This window comes from Echiichthys vipera (genome assembly GCF_963691815.1).
Source record: "Echiichthys vipera genome assembly, chromosome: 13".
NCBI lineage: Eukaryota > Metazoa > Chordata > Actinopteri > Perciformes > Trachinidae > Echiichthys > Echiichthys vipera.
In genome coordinates, this window is record NC_139838.1 from 27420891 (window position 1) to 27438024 (window position 17134).

General features: G+C 46.0%; 1 protein-coding gene across 1 annotated transcript; it reads left to right on the top strand.

The window, feature by feature from the left end:
- Nucleotides 1-2291: 2291 nt before the first annotated feature.
- On the top strand, nucleotides 2292-16771 carry LOC310955590 (voltage-dependent calcium channel gamma-4 subunit-like; the record flags this gene model as incomplete). Its single annotated transcript, XM_083925505.1, has 5 exons — nucleotides 2292-2322; nucleotides 5948-6199; nucleotides 11241-11324; nucleotides 14781-14921; nucleotides 15930-16771. The coding sequence occupies 5 exons, from the start codon at nucleotides 2292-2294 to the stop codon at nucleotides 16769-16771; spliced, it is 1350 nt and encodes a 449-aa protein (XP_083781631.1).
- Nucleotides 16772-17134: the final 363 nt, after the last annotated feature.

Here is a 17134-nt window from a genome sequence, read left to right on the forward strand (position 1 = left end):
GAGATGTCAACATTTCTGTGGCTTTGCAGAAATGTAAAATGCCAACGTTTGTTTATTTTTCGGGACCTCAGGTTCTTTTGAATCAGGTTTTAATTAATGCTTGACATTTAGTTTGACATTTACTTTTTCCACATATTTGTTTTGTGCCTGGTCCAAAATGTTGGACCTGTGAAGAACTCTCATGAGAGACGAACTTTGGTTCACCAAATGGTCTTCAACAGCAGAGAATATTCACAGCTCTCCACAGCAGTTACAAAAGATCGATTTGAGAGTTTCTAATTTGACTCTGTGATGGTTTTGCTTCGTTCAGGCTTTTGGCAAAAAAATACTATCACAGCTTTGGTTCAAGGAAATACTTGGATAAGGTGAGAGGAACAATTGCGGTAACAACATCTAAAGCATGGGTGTCAAACTGCTCCAGTAAAGGGCCGTGTGGCTGCAGGTTTTCATTCCTACCAATCAAAAACAAACCTGGTCCAACAAATAAACTGTGTGAAGACAGTTCAGGTGATTGAGTAAGTCGAGTCAGGTGTGTTCCTGCTTGGTTGGAATGAAAACGTGCAGCCACAGCGACTCTTTACTGGATCACTTTGACATCCCTGATGCAGACTGTCTGGAGGAAATGGGAAGTTCGACAGTTCTTTAACCCAAACTTTGTCTAAATGAAGATTTGTAGCTGGATACAATTGCCCTGGTAGTCTAGCCGCTGCCAGACAACATTCAAAATTCACAAACCTGGAGATTTGTTGTAGAATAGTAGAATAACACTATATTTTTCTTGGGAGACTCCAAAGGGAGTTTGTGGTCAACAGCACTTCTAGATGTGCTGTTGATGAGATCCCCTGCAGTCTCAGTAACAGCTTGCAAAAGAAAAAACTAGCAAACCCGACCCTGTGTGGGTGCCAGCGGGGAGTTTCTCTACAGGAAGACTCTCGCTTGTTGAAATGTTGGATGTGAAAGCAGCCGCTCTGCCACAATGACCTTGAGCAAGGCATTGCCTCCCTACTTGCTCGGGATCTTGAAGGGATCTGCGTTGTGTGTTTTCAAAGCATGAAACGGCACTAAATGCGTGTGACTGAGCCGCCGCACCGACGCGAGGAAAGTTGGACGGACGAAACAAGTGCCGAGACACTGCGACCGCGGCGCTAACGACTCACACGTCTGTCATCTTTACCGTGAATGTTCATTCCTCATGTGCTATATGCAACCGTGTACATCCAGAGTGTGTGTGTGTGTGTGTGTGTGTGTGTGTGTGTGTGTGTGTGTGTGTGTGTGTGTGTGTGTGTGTGTGTGTGTGTGTGTGTGTGTGTGTGTGTGTGTGTGTGTGTGTGTGTGTGTGTGTGTGTGTGTGTGTGTGTGTGTGTGTGTGTGTGTGTGTGTGTGTGTGTGTGTTAGTGCAATTCACTCCCCCAGCACACACACAAACACATATATACACACACAAACACGTATACACACACACACACAAACACATATATATATATACACACACACACACACACGCTCGCACTCACCAGCGCCGCCGTAGACTTTGGAATTCACTGTTGCCATGGCAATGGAAGAGAGCACGCTCTCTCGCATCGCCTGTTCTTTTCTATTGCTTTCTCTCTCTCTCTCTTTCTCTCTCTCTCTCTCTCTCTCTCTCTCTCAGTGGAGACAAACAGCTTCTCTTGTTTGACAGGGGGCTCGTTTGCTGCCGTCGGCATCAGGTTGTGGATGTTTGTTTGTTTGTTTGTTTGTTTGTTTGTCTTTTTATCCATAGACATGTCATCATCGTTGTCGTGTAGAAAACATGTTTGCATGGCAGGTGCTTGTGTACAGGAGCATCCCCTGGTCTCAAGACTTGTGTCTCGTTCGTTAATCGAATTCATCCTTTCCCTCCCTCAATTTCCTCTTCTCTCACTCTTTCCTATCTCTTCCTCATCTCCTCTCTCCCTCTCTTTCCGTCTTCCCTCTCACTCTCTTACTCATCTGCTCTTTGCCCCCCTCCGCCTCTGTCTTCCTTCTCTCAGTAGCTAAGATGACTGCCATGGCAATTCAATGAGAGGAGAGGACGCCAAGTGAAGTATCCCCCCCCCCCCCCCTGCTCACCGGAAAGGAGAGAAGGAGTGCTCAAGGTAAAGAGAGGGAGAAGAAGAAAGAAGGGATAAGAAGAGAGGAAGAGGCAGAGTTGCGGAGGGAAAGGGAGAGAAGAAGAAGGATAAACGGTGGATGGAGGCTGCTCGGACTGGTGCTACGGAGCGCTCTTCACCGACTAAGAAGAAGACCAGCAGCAGCGGGGGGGAGAAGAGATGGAAGCCAAAGGCAGAAACATGCCCCCAGGTAACACACACACACACACACACACACACACACACACACACGCACACACACACACTAGAGTGCAGATGTGGATTCAGAGGGCAGGTGGTTTTGATGGATCTGCGCTGGCATGTGTGTGGGCAAAAACTAAATGCTTGTTCTTATTTAGAGATGACTGACGGGAGCGCTGAGACGTGATCAGAGCATTCAGGGGGATATGCTGTAAAAAATATGCAGCGGGGGTTTAATTGAACAGCTATTGCAGTGTTGTAGTGATCCACGGGAAACTTGAAGTGTCATTCAGTTTGCATTATGTTGTCTTTCCATGCAAAAAGCCGCCTTGATTGGTTGGATCCTGTGAATAGTTTTAACAAATCAGGATCGAGTACGGCGAAGATGCTACGACCCTTTTCACACATGCACTGCAAACCTGAAATGATCTAGACTTAAAGTATCTGAGAACGCAAATGTCCAAGTCAGTCAGACCGGGCGTCAAACGGCGTTTACCTCGCGGGGGCAGCAGCTTTAGCAGGGGACCCCAAACTTCCCTTTCCCGGGCCACATTAACCAGCTCTAACTGGGGGATCCTGAGGCGTTCCCAGGCCAGTGTGGAGATCTAATCTCTCCACCTGGTCCTGGGTCTTCCCCGAGGCCTCCTCCCAGCTGGACGTGCCTGGAACACCTCCCTAGGGAGGCGCCCAGGGTTCATCCTTACCAGATGATCCTGAATCACCTCAACTGGCTCCTTTCAACGCAAAGGAGCAGCGGCTCTACTCCGAGTTCCTCACGGATGCTGAACTTCTCCCCCTCTCTCTAAGGGAGACTCCAGCCCCCCTCCTGAGGAAACACATTTCGGCCGCTTGTACCTGCGACCCCGTTCTTTCGGTCATGACGTCTTTTGTAGATGTCTTTTCAATATTGAATTTAGACTACGAATAGCATGGCCCTTCCGTAGGCCGCCATTTAGCGCCTATGGCCCCTCTGATCACCACCTCAAACATACAGCATTCAGACAAGACACAACGATCATGACACAAGGCAGGGTGACCGACCCTCTGAACATTGGCCAACCCGCTCTACCACCTGAGCCACAGCTCAGCAACAGCAGCAACAGCAACGGGTTGATTGGTGCTAGCCAAGGCGCTAACATTAGCTAATGTTGTTGCTAATGTTTTCTGGCTCTGTAGTATTTGAGAGTTCTGTCATAATAAGGAGGACACGCGACCATGAAATTATTTTCCACAAATTGCATTTCCAAGTTAAAAAAAACAGATAAATGAAAAAATACATATATGCGTAAATAAATAATTGTATTATTTAAAATAAGCCAGTTAAAGAAAATAAGGAAAATGTAAAGTAACAAAAAAAACACTTCATGTACATTTCCTGCACCTGTCAATCGTTCAAATAACGTCCAAAAACGTCCCCAGGTCAACGAAGAACGTCGATATAATGTCCAAGTTGGGACATGGTTGGACGTCCAAGTTGGGACGTGGTTGGACGTCCAAGTTGGGTCATGGTTGGACGAACAAGTTGGGACATGGTTGGACGAACAAGTTGGGACATGGTTGGACGTCCAAGTTGGGTCATGGTTGGACGTCCAAGTTGGGTCATGGTTGGACGTCCAAGTTGGGACATGGTTGGACGTCCAAGTTGGGACATGGTTGGACGTCCAAGTTGGGACATGGTTGGACGTCCAAGTTGGGACATGGTTGGACGTCAAATAGATAAACATGATCTTCACGTCTATCCGACGTCAAATGTTTAGTGGGAACATCTCAACATGTAGCACTTAAATAAGTTCAATGCAATGAATTAAAAGAAGAAAAGAAAACTTAAATGTTTAATTTAAAAATATTTATTGACATTTCAATTCAATTCCCGTTTACTGCCCAGTGTCGTGATTTCTGCCGTCAGTACAGGATTCACCTCAGGCAGCAGGCGGGTCAGTTTCAGGGTCAGAGTACCAGTGGTCTTATTTTGGGATTTGTGTTGCCATGGCAACCACCCCGAGGCCCGCTGAATTAGCCAAATAGTTAAAAAAAAAAAATCCCACGCAGTGATTTACTATCCTCAGTGCGTGCGGCGATTGTTTATATTGACATCCTGACTTTGGGATGCCGAACAGAACGAACATCACATTGTCAGGGTCCACCCTCAAATCTTACCCAGGCACTAAATGGTTAAAAGGAGCCTCTGCAGAACCCCCTCCTCCCTCCGTCTCTCCTCGGATGTTTCATCTATGTTTCCTGAAGCACAACAGATGTGTCGTAGCTCAATTTCCCTCTTGTCGTCGCCTCTCAGCGTCAATTTACGTCTCTTTTTTCCTCTCCTCTCTTCTCATTGTCCACTCTTGTCTACTTTACTCTCCTGCAGCCTGCTACATTTTCTTTCTCGCGCCTCTGCAGTTGCCCTTTTTTCCGCCTGAGGTTAATAGACTTTTTCCCACCTGAAGTCCTGTTGATCTTATCAGCAATCAAATTCCAAATACTTTTCTTCGAAACCATCAAACTCTGTCGCTCTTAACACCTCTTAAAGTGAGCCATTTTGAAAAATCCAGGTTTTGGCAGGAAGGTCAGAATTCACATGTGCCTACCTGCTGAGAGCACCCACTGATGTATGAAATAATGGGTTTTCTGACTTTATTTAAATTTTCTCAGCGAGACTCATTGACCTACTCACAAAGGAGGATTGTCTTTGTCTCTCGGCAGGCCGTCCCCCACCCTCCGTTCTTCATTTTTATCCCCACATTTGATGTTTTTTTATTTTGGTTGATGCATCAGGTCGGCATTTTGTTCATGTGCTGCATGCTGCCAACATTCCTCTACAGCTTCAGGCAGCGTACGACGCTGTTTCTCTCCTTAAAAAAACCACTCACACAGAATTCAGTGGAACGACTCGACCACATCAGGAGCTCGTGGAGGGGGCAGCAGTTCTATTAATGCGTAAATATTTGACAGTTCAGTACATGAATTGTGAACAGGGTGGAATGCAAAAGTGGTTATGTGTCTTATGTTTAGGGTGTCTTTTTCAGTTTCAACCTTTGAGGGCATTTTTGAACATTCATGCAAATAAATGCCTGAATATACTGGAACAGACTCGTGCACGCGCTCGTACACGTGTGCACGCTCGTGCTCGTACACGTGTGCACGCTCGTGCTCGTACATGTGCAGACATGCTTTACAAAAGCCCACCTCTCCCAAACGGGCCATGGCAGGCAAGCCTGCCGCAGCTAGACGCGGTGCGGTTGCACTCACACGGGTCAAAGGAACTAGGCTTTAGCCGTGAAACCTGTTTGGGCACGGGACGGATGGACAGTGTGAGTGCGCCCCTAGAAGAAAAAGTTGTTGAAATCTTCTCTTCTGACACAATCAACACTGTTCTCTAATTTTTTTATTTTACAAAATAAAGGTTTTTGTTGAAGTGCCTTGGATAATTAAAAAAAACATGCTAATACAGTAGTGGTACAGCCACAGCTGATATTATTTATACTGTTTTTTAATGGTAACAGTAAAGTAAACCTAAAGACTTCCAACAGGACGAACCTTAAATCATTCAAGGATGAGTTTTAGTTAGCTATGGTTACTGAAACAAAGAATTATCCCGTGTTTCTGATTTCTGATTTCCATGTCTGTGTTCTTGTCAGACATCAGTTTCCTTCCACGCCCGGCGATGGTGTGGTGTGAGCGGGGCATCCAGGTGCTGCTGACCACCATGGGGGCGTTTGCGGCCTTTGCCCTGATGACTGTGGCTATCGGTACAGACTACTGGCTGTACGCCCGCGCCTTCATCTGCAACAGCACGGCCAACTCTTCACAGGAGGAGTCCAGCAACAAGGACAAGAAAGACCCTGGAGCGCTTACCCACTCCGGCCTGTGGAGGATCTGCTGCCTGGAAGGTACAGCTATGTGTGTGTGCGTGTGTGTGTGTGTGTGTGTGTGTTCTGCGCTGGTCACTTGATGGTCTTGTTGAGGTCAGTGTGTCCATCAGTGTAATCAAAACAGACGTAAATAGGTGTTCTCTTACTTTCTCTCTCTCTCTCTCTGTCACAGACACAAACACACACACACACACACACACACACACACACACACACACACACACACACACACACACGTACTACCAGTAAGATATTATCTTTTTGGATTCATTGTGAGGTCAGTCATGTTATCAACTGATTACAAGAAGTCCGGTTCAGGCCAACGATTCACGAGACAAGTTGACTCTTGCAACTACTTCAAACGTGCAGATCTGCAACCCTCCCTCACTTCATTTACTCTCTAGCTCGTTCAACCCCCTCTCTCTCTTGCATGCATGCTCCTTGAGCCTTCGTCCAAAGCTGCCATTTCGACAAAGCAGGGTTTTTTTGCTGATGTGACATTAGACATTGCTAAGAGCTAATGGCTGTTGAAACAGGTGCCTGCAACATTTCCCAAAGGTCTTTGTGGCAAATCTTTGGTCTGAAGTGGGCTGAAGGTGCAGGTACGACACTGTCACTGCACGCACGTCGATGCCAGCTGATCTGTGCCGGCTTTGTGGCCATTAGAAAACCTAACGTCCTTCCCTGTGTCTACTTCTTTTGCTATATTGTGGCATTGTTGCACATCACAGATAAGAGGAATTCAGGATGAAAAGATCCGAGCTTTGACTCATTTTGCTGCACACATACAAACACTATACGCGTATGCATATACAGTATATTCACTCACACTGTGCATTTAACATGAAGCTCATCACGATGCCCAAGAGCTCAGATATGAGTGGTGACTCATCCACTGACTGATCAAGTAGTTTCCCTGCATTGCTACAGCCAACGGACAGCTTTAATAGCACAGGACACACACACACACACACACATACGCAAGATGAAGTCTCCAGGCTCCAGCGATCTGTTGTGTTGGAGTTAAAGGTGTGACAAGTTGCATTTTAACACCAGTGAATTACCACATTCATTAGGAGGCATTAGAACAATTGGCATGAATACGAGAACAAATAAAAGAGCACAGCAGCCTTTTCACTGTTTTTCTGCTCCTCAATCAAATTAGGATGATTCTTTCGGATTTCAAGCCACAAAACTTTCATCTAGAATGAGTTCATTAAATTTAGAAGTTAGTTTTGCCTGCTATTTCATGTGGACAGACCTCTTGTGGTTTGTGGTGTGACATGCGTTGCCAGGTTTTCATATACCTTTCCTGCCAGATGCTTAGACATCATCCAAGGTGTTAGACAAGGTACTCTACCCTTACACCCCACTCTGCTGTCTCCTGGGCCCATTGGTGGATTCCTCTTCCCTCTTTAAACCAGTTTCTGGTCCTTTTAGAGCAGCGGTGTCAAACTCCAGCTCACAGTGGGCCACATTTATAAACCGGGACAAAGTTGCCAATATCTACAAAAAAAGCCTGCAAATGTGCATGTTTTCCTTCTCTCCAGATGTGTAACGTTGAACCTTTTCAAATGCAGCTCCTTGTTCTTGTCGTGGTGTTTCTTCTGTTTGATTCTTTGGTTACAGCCACGGTGACAAACAGCTCTTTACCTTCAGACACAGATCATCTGCTGAAAGCTCCTGTCCTCCATCTTTCTTTGGGTCGTTTTTGGGGGGGATGGATTCAGTTTGTCTGCAGAGACTGGTAGCATGGATGCTCATGTTGGTCAACAGAAAAGTAGACGTGTATGTGCTTTATACTCCCGGGCCGGCGTTCAGAGAACCATGATATGATCTTGGGGCCAAATATAATTACACCGCGGGCCAGATTTGTCCCACAGGCCTGAGTTTGACCCCCCTGTTTTAGAAGAACTATTTAATTAGTTTAATGAATTGTGTCTGCGATGTATGCGATAGTCCTTCTGGAAAAGAGCTGACTTTGCCAGATTTCTCCTGGCTGACCTTTTTGTTTTTCTGACCATTTTGTTTTTCCTGTCTTTCATTTTATTGCAAACATGGAGTCTTACTTTTCCTCTTGATGTTTTTTTTTTTGTCCATGTAAAAATAGCTGTCGAGGCAAACAAAAGTCCCTCTCACTAACAGATGTTCAGATGCAGTTTCAGTTTTTCACAAGAGAAAACCGAAGCAGGCTGTGGTTCCTCCCAGGCTGAAGCTTTCACTGTGTCTGGTAATGGCAGGTGGTGGAGGGAGTGGAGAGCCAACTAACTGTGCAACACCACACAGAGGAGAGGAAGACGCAGTTAGCATTTGTTGTTGTAACCATCGTTGATTCGATTCTTGTTGATTCGGGCATCATGGAAGATTTATCTCCACATCAGGCGAGATGTTGGTCCGTCCACCACTGTGGCCCACACTGAAATACTGCATCCTTCAAATCAAATCATCCAATATTATACAGACAGTCATGGTCCTTTGATGGCGTATCCTCATTTTATATCCTAATTTTAATAATTTACTAAACACACTTATCATCATAGGGTGAGAAGTTCAGCATCCCTGAGGAACTCGGAGTAGAGCCGCTGCTCCTTTGCGTTGAAAGGAGCCAGTTGAGGTGGTTCAGGATCATCTGGTAAGGATGAACCCTGGGCGCCTCCCTAGGGAGGTGTTCCAGGCACGTCCAGCTGGGAGGAGGCCTCGGGAAGACCCAGGACCAGGTGGAGAGATTAGATCTCCACACTGGCCTGGGAACGCCTCAGGATCCCCCAGTTGGAGCTGGTTAATGTGGCCCGGGAAAGGGAAGTTTGGGGTCCCCTGCTAAAGCTGCTGCCCCCGCGACCCGACCCCGGATAAGAGGCTGAAGATGAGATTAGATGAGACTTATCACCTCCAAGTAGTTATTTTTCCTATATGTTGACAATGTACCTTAAAAAGTCAGCTGTACTTTATCTGTATTGCCAATTAGCATGCTACTATGCTAATCATTAAACCTGCATTATTATCTTTTCCTTTATTTTCTTGTTAGTTTCCTCTGTATCGTATTATGGATGAGAAAAAGTACAGGATTTACTTTGATTTGAAAAATATTCCCATATAGAACGTCAGCATGTCAACATTGTTAGCAATTTAGCATGCCGACTTTAGCATTTAGCCTTCACCTTCTCGTTCAGCCTCTAATACACAATATTTCTCTCTGTTAACGATGATCACTGTGTCAGATTCAGGGATTATAGAGTGGGTGCGCTCTTTTTCCTACAACCAGGGCACAATCCGGCACTTATCAAAGTGATGACAGGCAGCGCGGGCTCCTAAATGGAGGGGGGAACGTTTGCCGGCAGGTGGAGCATAAATAAACAGAGCATGGATCTGTCAGAACGATCAAGGTTTATTGTGCCATTAATCGTTGGTGAAATAATGATGCCACAGAGAGAAAAATGATACCAGCTGCTCTGCTGTGTGTGCAGAGTATTTTATGGCATTCGCTCGTTCAGTTGTGTTTGTACCAGCCATATGGTCGAGGTAGGCATCAGACAAGACAAGCCTAAAAGAATAAAGAGAAAACTCTACATTTAATCTGTTTTACAGCTCCACCTGCAGCACCAACAACATCTTTAACTCATCTCATCTCATCTTCAGCCGCTTATCCGGGGTCGGGTCGCGGGGGCAGCAGCTTTAGCAGGGGACCCCAAACTTCTCTTTCCCGGGCCACATTAACCAGCTCTAACTGGGGGATCCTGAGGCGTTCCCAGGCCAGTGTGGAGATCTAATCTCTCCACCTGGTCCTGGGTCTTCCCCGAGGCCTCCTCCCAGCTGGACGTGCCTGGAACACCTCCCTAGGGAGGCGCCCAGGGTTCATCCTTACTAGATGATCCTGAACCACCTCCACTGGCTCCTTTCAACGCAAAGGAGCAGCGGCTCTACTCCGAGTTCCTCACGGATGCTGAACTTCTCCCCCTCTCTCTAAGGGAGACTCCAGACCCCCTCCTGAGGAAACACATTTCGGCCGCTTGTACCCGCAACCTCGTTCTTTGGGTCCTGACCCAGCTTTCATGACCACAGGTGAGGGTAGGAACGAAGATTGACCGGTAGATCAAAGGCCCAATTTCAGGAGCCTGGTCCATATTCAACAGAAGGATCCAGAGAACAAAGAGTTAGTGAGCGGCTTGCTCCATAGCTGCTCATCTCATCCTAGGAAGCCTCCATGTTGTTTACACTCAACAGTCACTTCTCGTTTCGTCACTTAAATCCGCCTCTAAACCAACGCTGATTGGTTCAGTCACTTGGCAAACTTCTCCAAATTTTCTCTGCCACACGTCACCAGACTGATCTGTGAGTAAAATACAATGGAGATCGCACGATCACGGTCTCACAAGACTAGCGATACCCAAACCAAGGTCAAATTTGAACATGCTAGTCTCGGCGTCAGTTGTCATCTACTATAACTCACTGCACAGGATAAAATGGCCAATTGACGCAGCCGACAATCCAGGCCGACACCCCACGGCGGCCTGGTCGGGCTATAATCGGGCTGATATTAAGTCTGAACCAGGCATTAGTTCACAACGTTCATCTACTATTCACTAACTATTTCTGTGATTGGCTCTTGGTAACGATGCCAAGACATCCGTAAGAATCCTGCTGGACAATATATTTTGTTCTTACAGACTCAGCTCGGGTCTTTCTCGCTGTCTTCATCGTCCACTACTAATGTTTAGCATTCTCATCATCAGTTCATCTGTCCGTCTTGTTCACTTCTCTTTCTTCATCTCCTTTTTCCTCTCTCTCTTTCCATTCCCTTGCCATTTACCTCTCTTCTTCCAGATATCACTACTCTCCCCTTGCTGCTTTTTTTTCACCACTCTTTCACATTTTTCACATATTCGTTGGTCATTCCTACGTCTGTCTTCACTTTCTCCCCTTCACTTTCTCTCTGGCAGAATTGGTACAGTGGGAAAAACAGATGGAGACAAGCGACATGACTCATTCTGTCTTGTACCTGTGTTCCTCTCTTCCTCACCCTCACCCTCTCCTCTTCCTCTCTGTCGTTTTTTTTTCTCAGGCTTGAAGCGAGGTGTGTGTTCCCAGATCAATCATTTCCCAGACGACGCAGACTACGACCAAGATTCTGCAGAGTATCTGCTGCGTGAGTGACACACACACACACACACACACACATTTCACAAATGTACGACAGAACACCACACACACAAACACACATACACACACACACTACAGTCTCCATCACACACGGACACAGAAAGGACAGAAGGGGATGGTGGGCGGACATCAATGCACGGATGTCAGATTCAAGCAAAGCGTTCCTGGAGGTGTGTATGTGTGTGTGTGTGCGTGTGTGCGTGTGTGTGTATGTGTGTGTGTGTGTGTGTGTGTGTGTGTGTTTAAATGCCCAGGTGCATGAGGTTGGGAGTCTGGGGGTGTACAGAAAGCCTTTTTTGCACAGATGGATTGAAAGAACAGCCTTCACTAATGGATTATTTTCAGTGCAGGTTTCACATCCTGCCTCCTTTGCGAGCGCAATTTCAGTTCGCCCTTCAGTCTGCAAAGTATATTTTCCATCTATGTATTACGTAAAGATTTCTATTTCTGTGACGGAGGCTGCGATGCCACCTTGGATTCCTGCGTCTGCTTTGCTATGCAACACTGCAAAGGCTGCACAATCGTTCACATATATTTAATAGCATTTTTCTAAACATTCTGGTAAAAATGCAAAAATGGTGACTATGTTGAAAACCTCCTTTTTTCTTTATATTGTATTTCTATTTTATTTTGATCATGTGAGCAATTAAAACAAAATAAATAACAATAAATACAATTAAAGATAAACCCATGCACACATTCACTGATGATTTCTCTTATCACAGATTTTTTATTTCAGCTGATCGTGCTGCGCATTGGTGTGTAAATGTGGTGTGAATGGTTGGAATAGATGGTATGTAGATGTCCACTGTCATCAGAGTGAATGTCTGTGTGAACGGGTGAATGTGACAAACACTGCAAATGCTCCTTGAGTAGTCAGAAGACTAGAAAGGCGCTTTATAAGTAAAAGTCCATTTACTATTTACTAGAGTTCACTGCCTAAGAAATATGGGTCGTAATAAGCTGCTTGCACACTTGATCTATGTAGCCTTTTTTTCTGTCGAGGCCGCTCTGCAAACCAAGCAGGACTGAAAAGTTCGACCTTAATTGGAGGAGATAATTATCACTTGACTCATTATTCTGTTGAGGTACCACACGGTCGGGATTCGTCCCACGAGCGAACCAAAGGTCAGAGAATCACCACAAACCCCAAACAGCTCAGACTGTTTCTCATCAGCTCCTTTTCCAGATAATCAATAAATAGTGCTGAAGGAGGCAAACACCACCCACGCAGTCCCCCGTTCCTCTTAAAAAATACTTATTTGCAACCAATGTTTGCCATGTCTGACCGAAGCTCCTATGAATAAATGCTTATCGCAGCATTATCTCGTCCCTTCAGAGTCAAACAGAAGCTAACACAGCTTGAGGAAGTCCCCTTCAAGACCGGCTGGAGACTGTGATTTTCCGAGTCCCTGCTAGAGATGGAGCTATTCAACACTTTAATCTCTTTAATGTGTCTCTACCTTATCACTACTGTTTAGAGGTGGGAGGTGTCTCAAGATTCAAGATTCAAGAAGCTTCATTTATCCCGAGGGAAATGATTGTGCAACAGTTTCAGTACAAAGGTGGGAAAGGATCAGAGTAACAATAAGCATAAAAACATAAATCAAATAAAAACAAAGCTAATGTAAAATAAATCAAACAATAACCAAGTGTGACAGAGTGCAACAGACATTGCGGTTAAACGTAGGTTTATACAATATACAACAATACGCAGCGTGCAGTTTAGCAGCGTGTTGAAATAAAATAAGTACAAACTAGATAAGTGAGAAGGAGCGATAAGTTATAAGTGTTAAAAATGTAGCAGCATTTCCTACAGAACTAAGTTACAGTAAAGCACAGTGAAGTGTAGCAGCAGTAAGTGACAGTACAACTGAATAAAGTGATGCAGTGGTGATATAAAGTGACAGTGGAGTGTAGCAGCCTTTCTTACTGGAGTAAGTTAGAGTAAAGTACAGTTAAGTACAGTATAGTACAGTGTAGTACAGTGTAGCAGCATTTTACTGAGATACGTTACATTAAACCACAGTGAAATGTAGCAGCATTTCCTACAGAACTTAGTTACAGTAAAGCACAGTAAAGTGTAGCAGCATTTCTTACAGAACTAAGTTACAGTTAGTTACAGTAAAGTACAGTGTAGCAGCATTTTTACTGAGATACGTTACAGTAAAGCACAGTGAAATGTAGCAGCATTTCCTACAGAACTAAGTTACAGTAAAGCACAGTGAAGTGTAGCAGCAGTAAGTTACATTAAAGCACAGTGAAGTGTAGCAGCAGTATGTTACAGTAAAGCACAGTAAAGTGTAGCAACAGTATGTTACAGTAAAGCACAGTAAAGTGTAGCAGCAGTAAGTTACAGTAAAGCACAGTGAAGTGTAGCAGCAGTATGTTACAGTAAAGCACAGTAAAATGTAGCAGCATTTCCTACAGAACTAAGTTACAGTAAAGCACAGTGAAGTGTAGCAGCAGTATGTTACAGTAAAGCACAGTAAAGTGTAGCAGCATTTCTTACAGAACTAAGTTACAGTTAGTTACAGTAAAGTACAGTGTAGCAGCATTTTTACTGAGATACGTTACAGTAAAGCACAGTGAAATGTAGCAGCATTTCCTACAGAACTAAGTTACAGTAAAGCACAGTAAAGTGTAGCAGCAGTAAGTTACATTAAAGCACAGTGAAGTGTAGCAGCAGTAAGTTACAGTAAAGCACAGTAAAGTGTAGCAGCAGTAAGTTACAGTAAAACACAGTGAAGTGTAGCAGCATTAAGTTACAGTACAACTGAATAAAGTGATGCAGTGATGATATAAAGTGACAAAGGGACATTTTCTCAGGATACAGTGTCTCCACTGCTCCTTACTTGACCGGGGGGAGATGAACAATGGTCTGCAGAGGAATTGACTGTGGAGGGGTTTTAAGTGATGAAATGCAACATTTTGCTTTATACTCAAGATGCTGAAATCTACTGGAACATGTTTGGATTCACTGTAGCGACACTTTCTACCTATATTTGGTGTAGTTGTGCCATGACAACTGTACAGGAAGTCCTGACGGCTTGTTTAAAGTAAGAGTTGCTGAATAGGGGCTGAGTGTATTTCTCTGTGTATTGAGCGTTTTGATGCTTTCACAGTATTAATGTACCAACTCGATCTGCTCTATAATGAAAAATACATATATATAATATATAAGATCTCAAAAACCTCCCAATTGTAATGCATGTTTTCTGCTCAAATGTGTGAAACTCCATTATGAACTAAATATTACGTAGGTGTGCCAAGTTGTAGTGTCAAGTAGAGCACGTCTTGGTAACACACAAGGCTGTTAACATTGCACCTTCATGTGGTGTTAAACCCTCAACTCTCTTGCACTGCACGTAAAACGTAACGACACTAAAACAGAGAAAGTTGATCATAACGTTTCGGATGTGTTTTGTGTCCTCGTCTGCAGGTGTGGTGCGAGCCTCCAGCATCTTCCCCATCCTCAGCGCCATCCTGCTCCTGCTGGGGGGAGTGTGCGTCGCTTCCAGCAGCTTCTACAAGAGCAAAAGGAACATCATTCTCGGCGGAGGGATTCTCTTTGTAGCTGCAGGTAAGACTGCAACTTTGTTGTGTTTTGGCAGAGATAAAGTTTCTTGTGGGTATTCTCACCGTTTAGAGCAAACGTTGGACTCACAATGTGTTATCTTTAGTGTTTTAGCTGTGGCTCGATCACTCTTAGAGCGTACTCACACTGTCCTTCCGCACCGCGACCCGTGCTTTAGGGTACTTGTCCCCCTCCCTCTCCCCCCGCGCCCCAGCCCCGTTTGTACTCGCACTGCCAGGGCCGGCCAATGCTTCTTGCTGTCCATACGCCATCACGCCGTAACACGTCACACGCATTGATCGCGTGTGTGTGGCTTTGTTTACAAATCTTTCGACAGACGTCGGAGTTTTTGTGCGTCTTGTCGACTGCTTTTGAATATTTTCATCCGACCAAATCTGCAGTAAACACTCCACCTCCGCATCACACCAACGTGAACCTTTCACCGCCATTGTTGTTGTTAAATGTCCGCGCATGGTCCGTCCTTCTAATTACATGTCCCAACAGGCGGACATAACGCTACTGCCGTAGGGCTCGTGCTCGTGCTCGTGCACGTGCGCACGCTCGTGCTCGTACATGTGCAAACGGCTCCGCTAAAGCCCACCTCTTTCAAGCGGGCCGCGGACGGCCCGCTGGCCGCAGTTATGCGCGGAACGGGTGCACTCACACTGCTTAAAGGTACTAGGCTTTAGCTGAAAAAACGGTTTTGGCCCCGGCCAGAAGGACAGTGTGGGTACGCCCTAAGTGTCTTCTGATGTGTCTTATTCCACTCAAACCTAAAATGAAACCGTCCTATTTCACACTTGGATGTTTCAGATCTATCTGTCTAATACAGACATTATAAGGAGTTTTAATATGTATGATATGCAGATTGATTTTCATAATGCGCCTGCCTCCGCTCTGCATAATTGAAAGGAAACAGTTCCAGTTTCCCCGCCTGGAAAACAATTTAATGAAGCTGCAGGTTAATGTGTCTCAGAGGAGCACTTACAGTACAAGCCTTGTTTATTTCCTCAGGCCTCAGCAACATCATAGGAGTGATCGTGTACATCTCTGCAGCGCTGAGCGACATCTCCCCCAAGAAAGACGAGGACAAGAAGTGGCACTACTCCTATGGTTGGTCCTTCTACTTCGGCGGGCTGTCCTTCATCCTGGCCGAGATGGTGGGCGTCCTCGCCGTCAACATCTACATTGAAAAGAACAAAGAGCTGCGCTGCCGCTCCCGCACCGACCTCTTCAAGAGCACCACGCACGCCATGCTGCGGCTGCCGAGCTACCGTTTCAGACGGCGTTCTCGCTCCAGCTCCCGTTCAACCGACCCGCCGCGCTCACCGGAGACCTCGCCCATCGGCACGTCCAAGACCTTCAGCCTGCCTCCCTCCGCCCCGCCCTTCTCTGTGGCCACTCTGCCCAACCCTCACCACACCAGCAGCAGTGGAAGCGGAGGCGGCGGCGACATCTCCATGTACACCCTGACGAGGGACTCCAAGCTGGGCAGCCTGGGAGGCGGCGCCCCACCTCTGTACGGCACGGTGGACCGCGCCACGCTGTACCAGCTCCACAACTACTTCCCAAAAGATTCCAGCGGCAGTGGCGGAGGAGGAGGAGGAGCAGTGATAAGCAGCGGCACGCTCCCATCTCACTCAAAGTCCAACTTGGCGGCCGCAGCGGCTGTAGCCCAGAATGCCGCACCGCTGAATACCTCCACCTCAGCTGTCACTCCGACCCAGGCGGCTCCGATGTCGACAGCCACCATGGAGAGGGACAGGGGCAACATGGGAACCCTGGACCGACTGACGGCCAAAAGGGACAGGGATAGCAACTCAGATACACTGAACAGGAAGACCACACCAGTTTAAAACTAAACCTCAGACAGAGTTTAAGCGACATCTGAGTTTAGAGAGAGGGAGGGTAGGACCGAAAATGTGCGGGTGACACTTCAACGGTAATGTTTCTGTCCTTGAGCCTGGGGTATCTAACTGCCATAAGTACTTACCAATATCATTAACAGTCACAGAAGACCTGATATTATGTGCAAAGTCATGACGACCGCCTTAAACTGGTCATGACTTTGGCTTTAAAAGTTAATTATACAGCAATGGTGCGGTGGAGGATTCTGCACGAGGCAGTGGTTGTGTCACATGCAAACTGGGAGTTAAACCAGTTAAACCAGACTCACGGTGCGGCAGTCGGGGGTTAAGTGCCTTTCTGAGGCGGCAGAG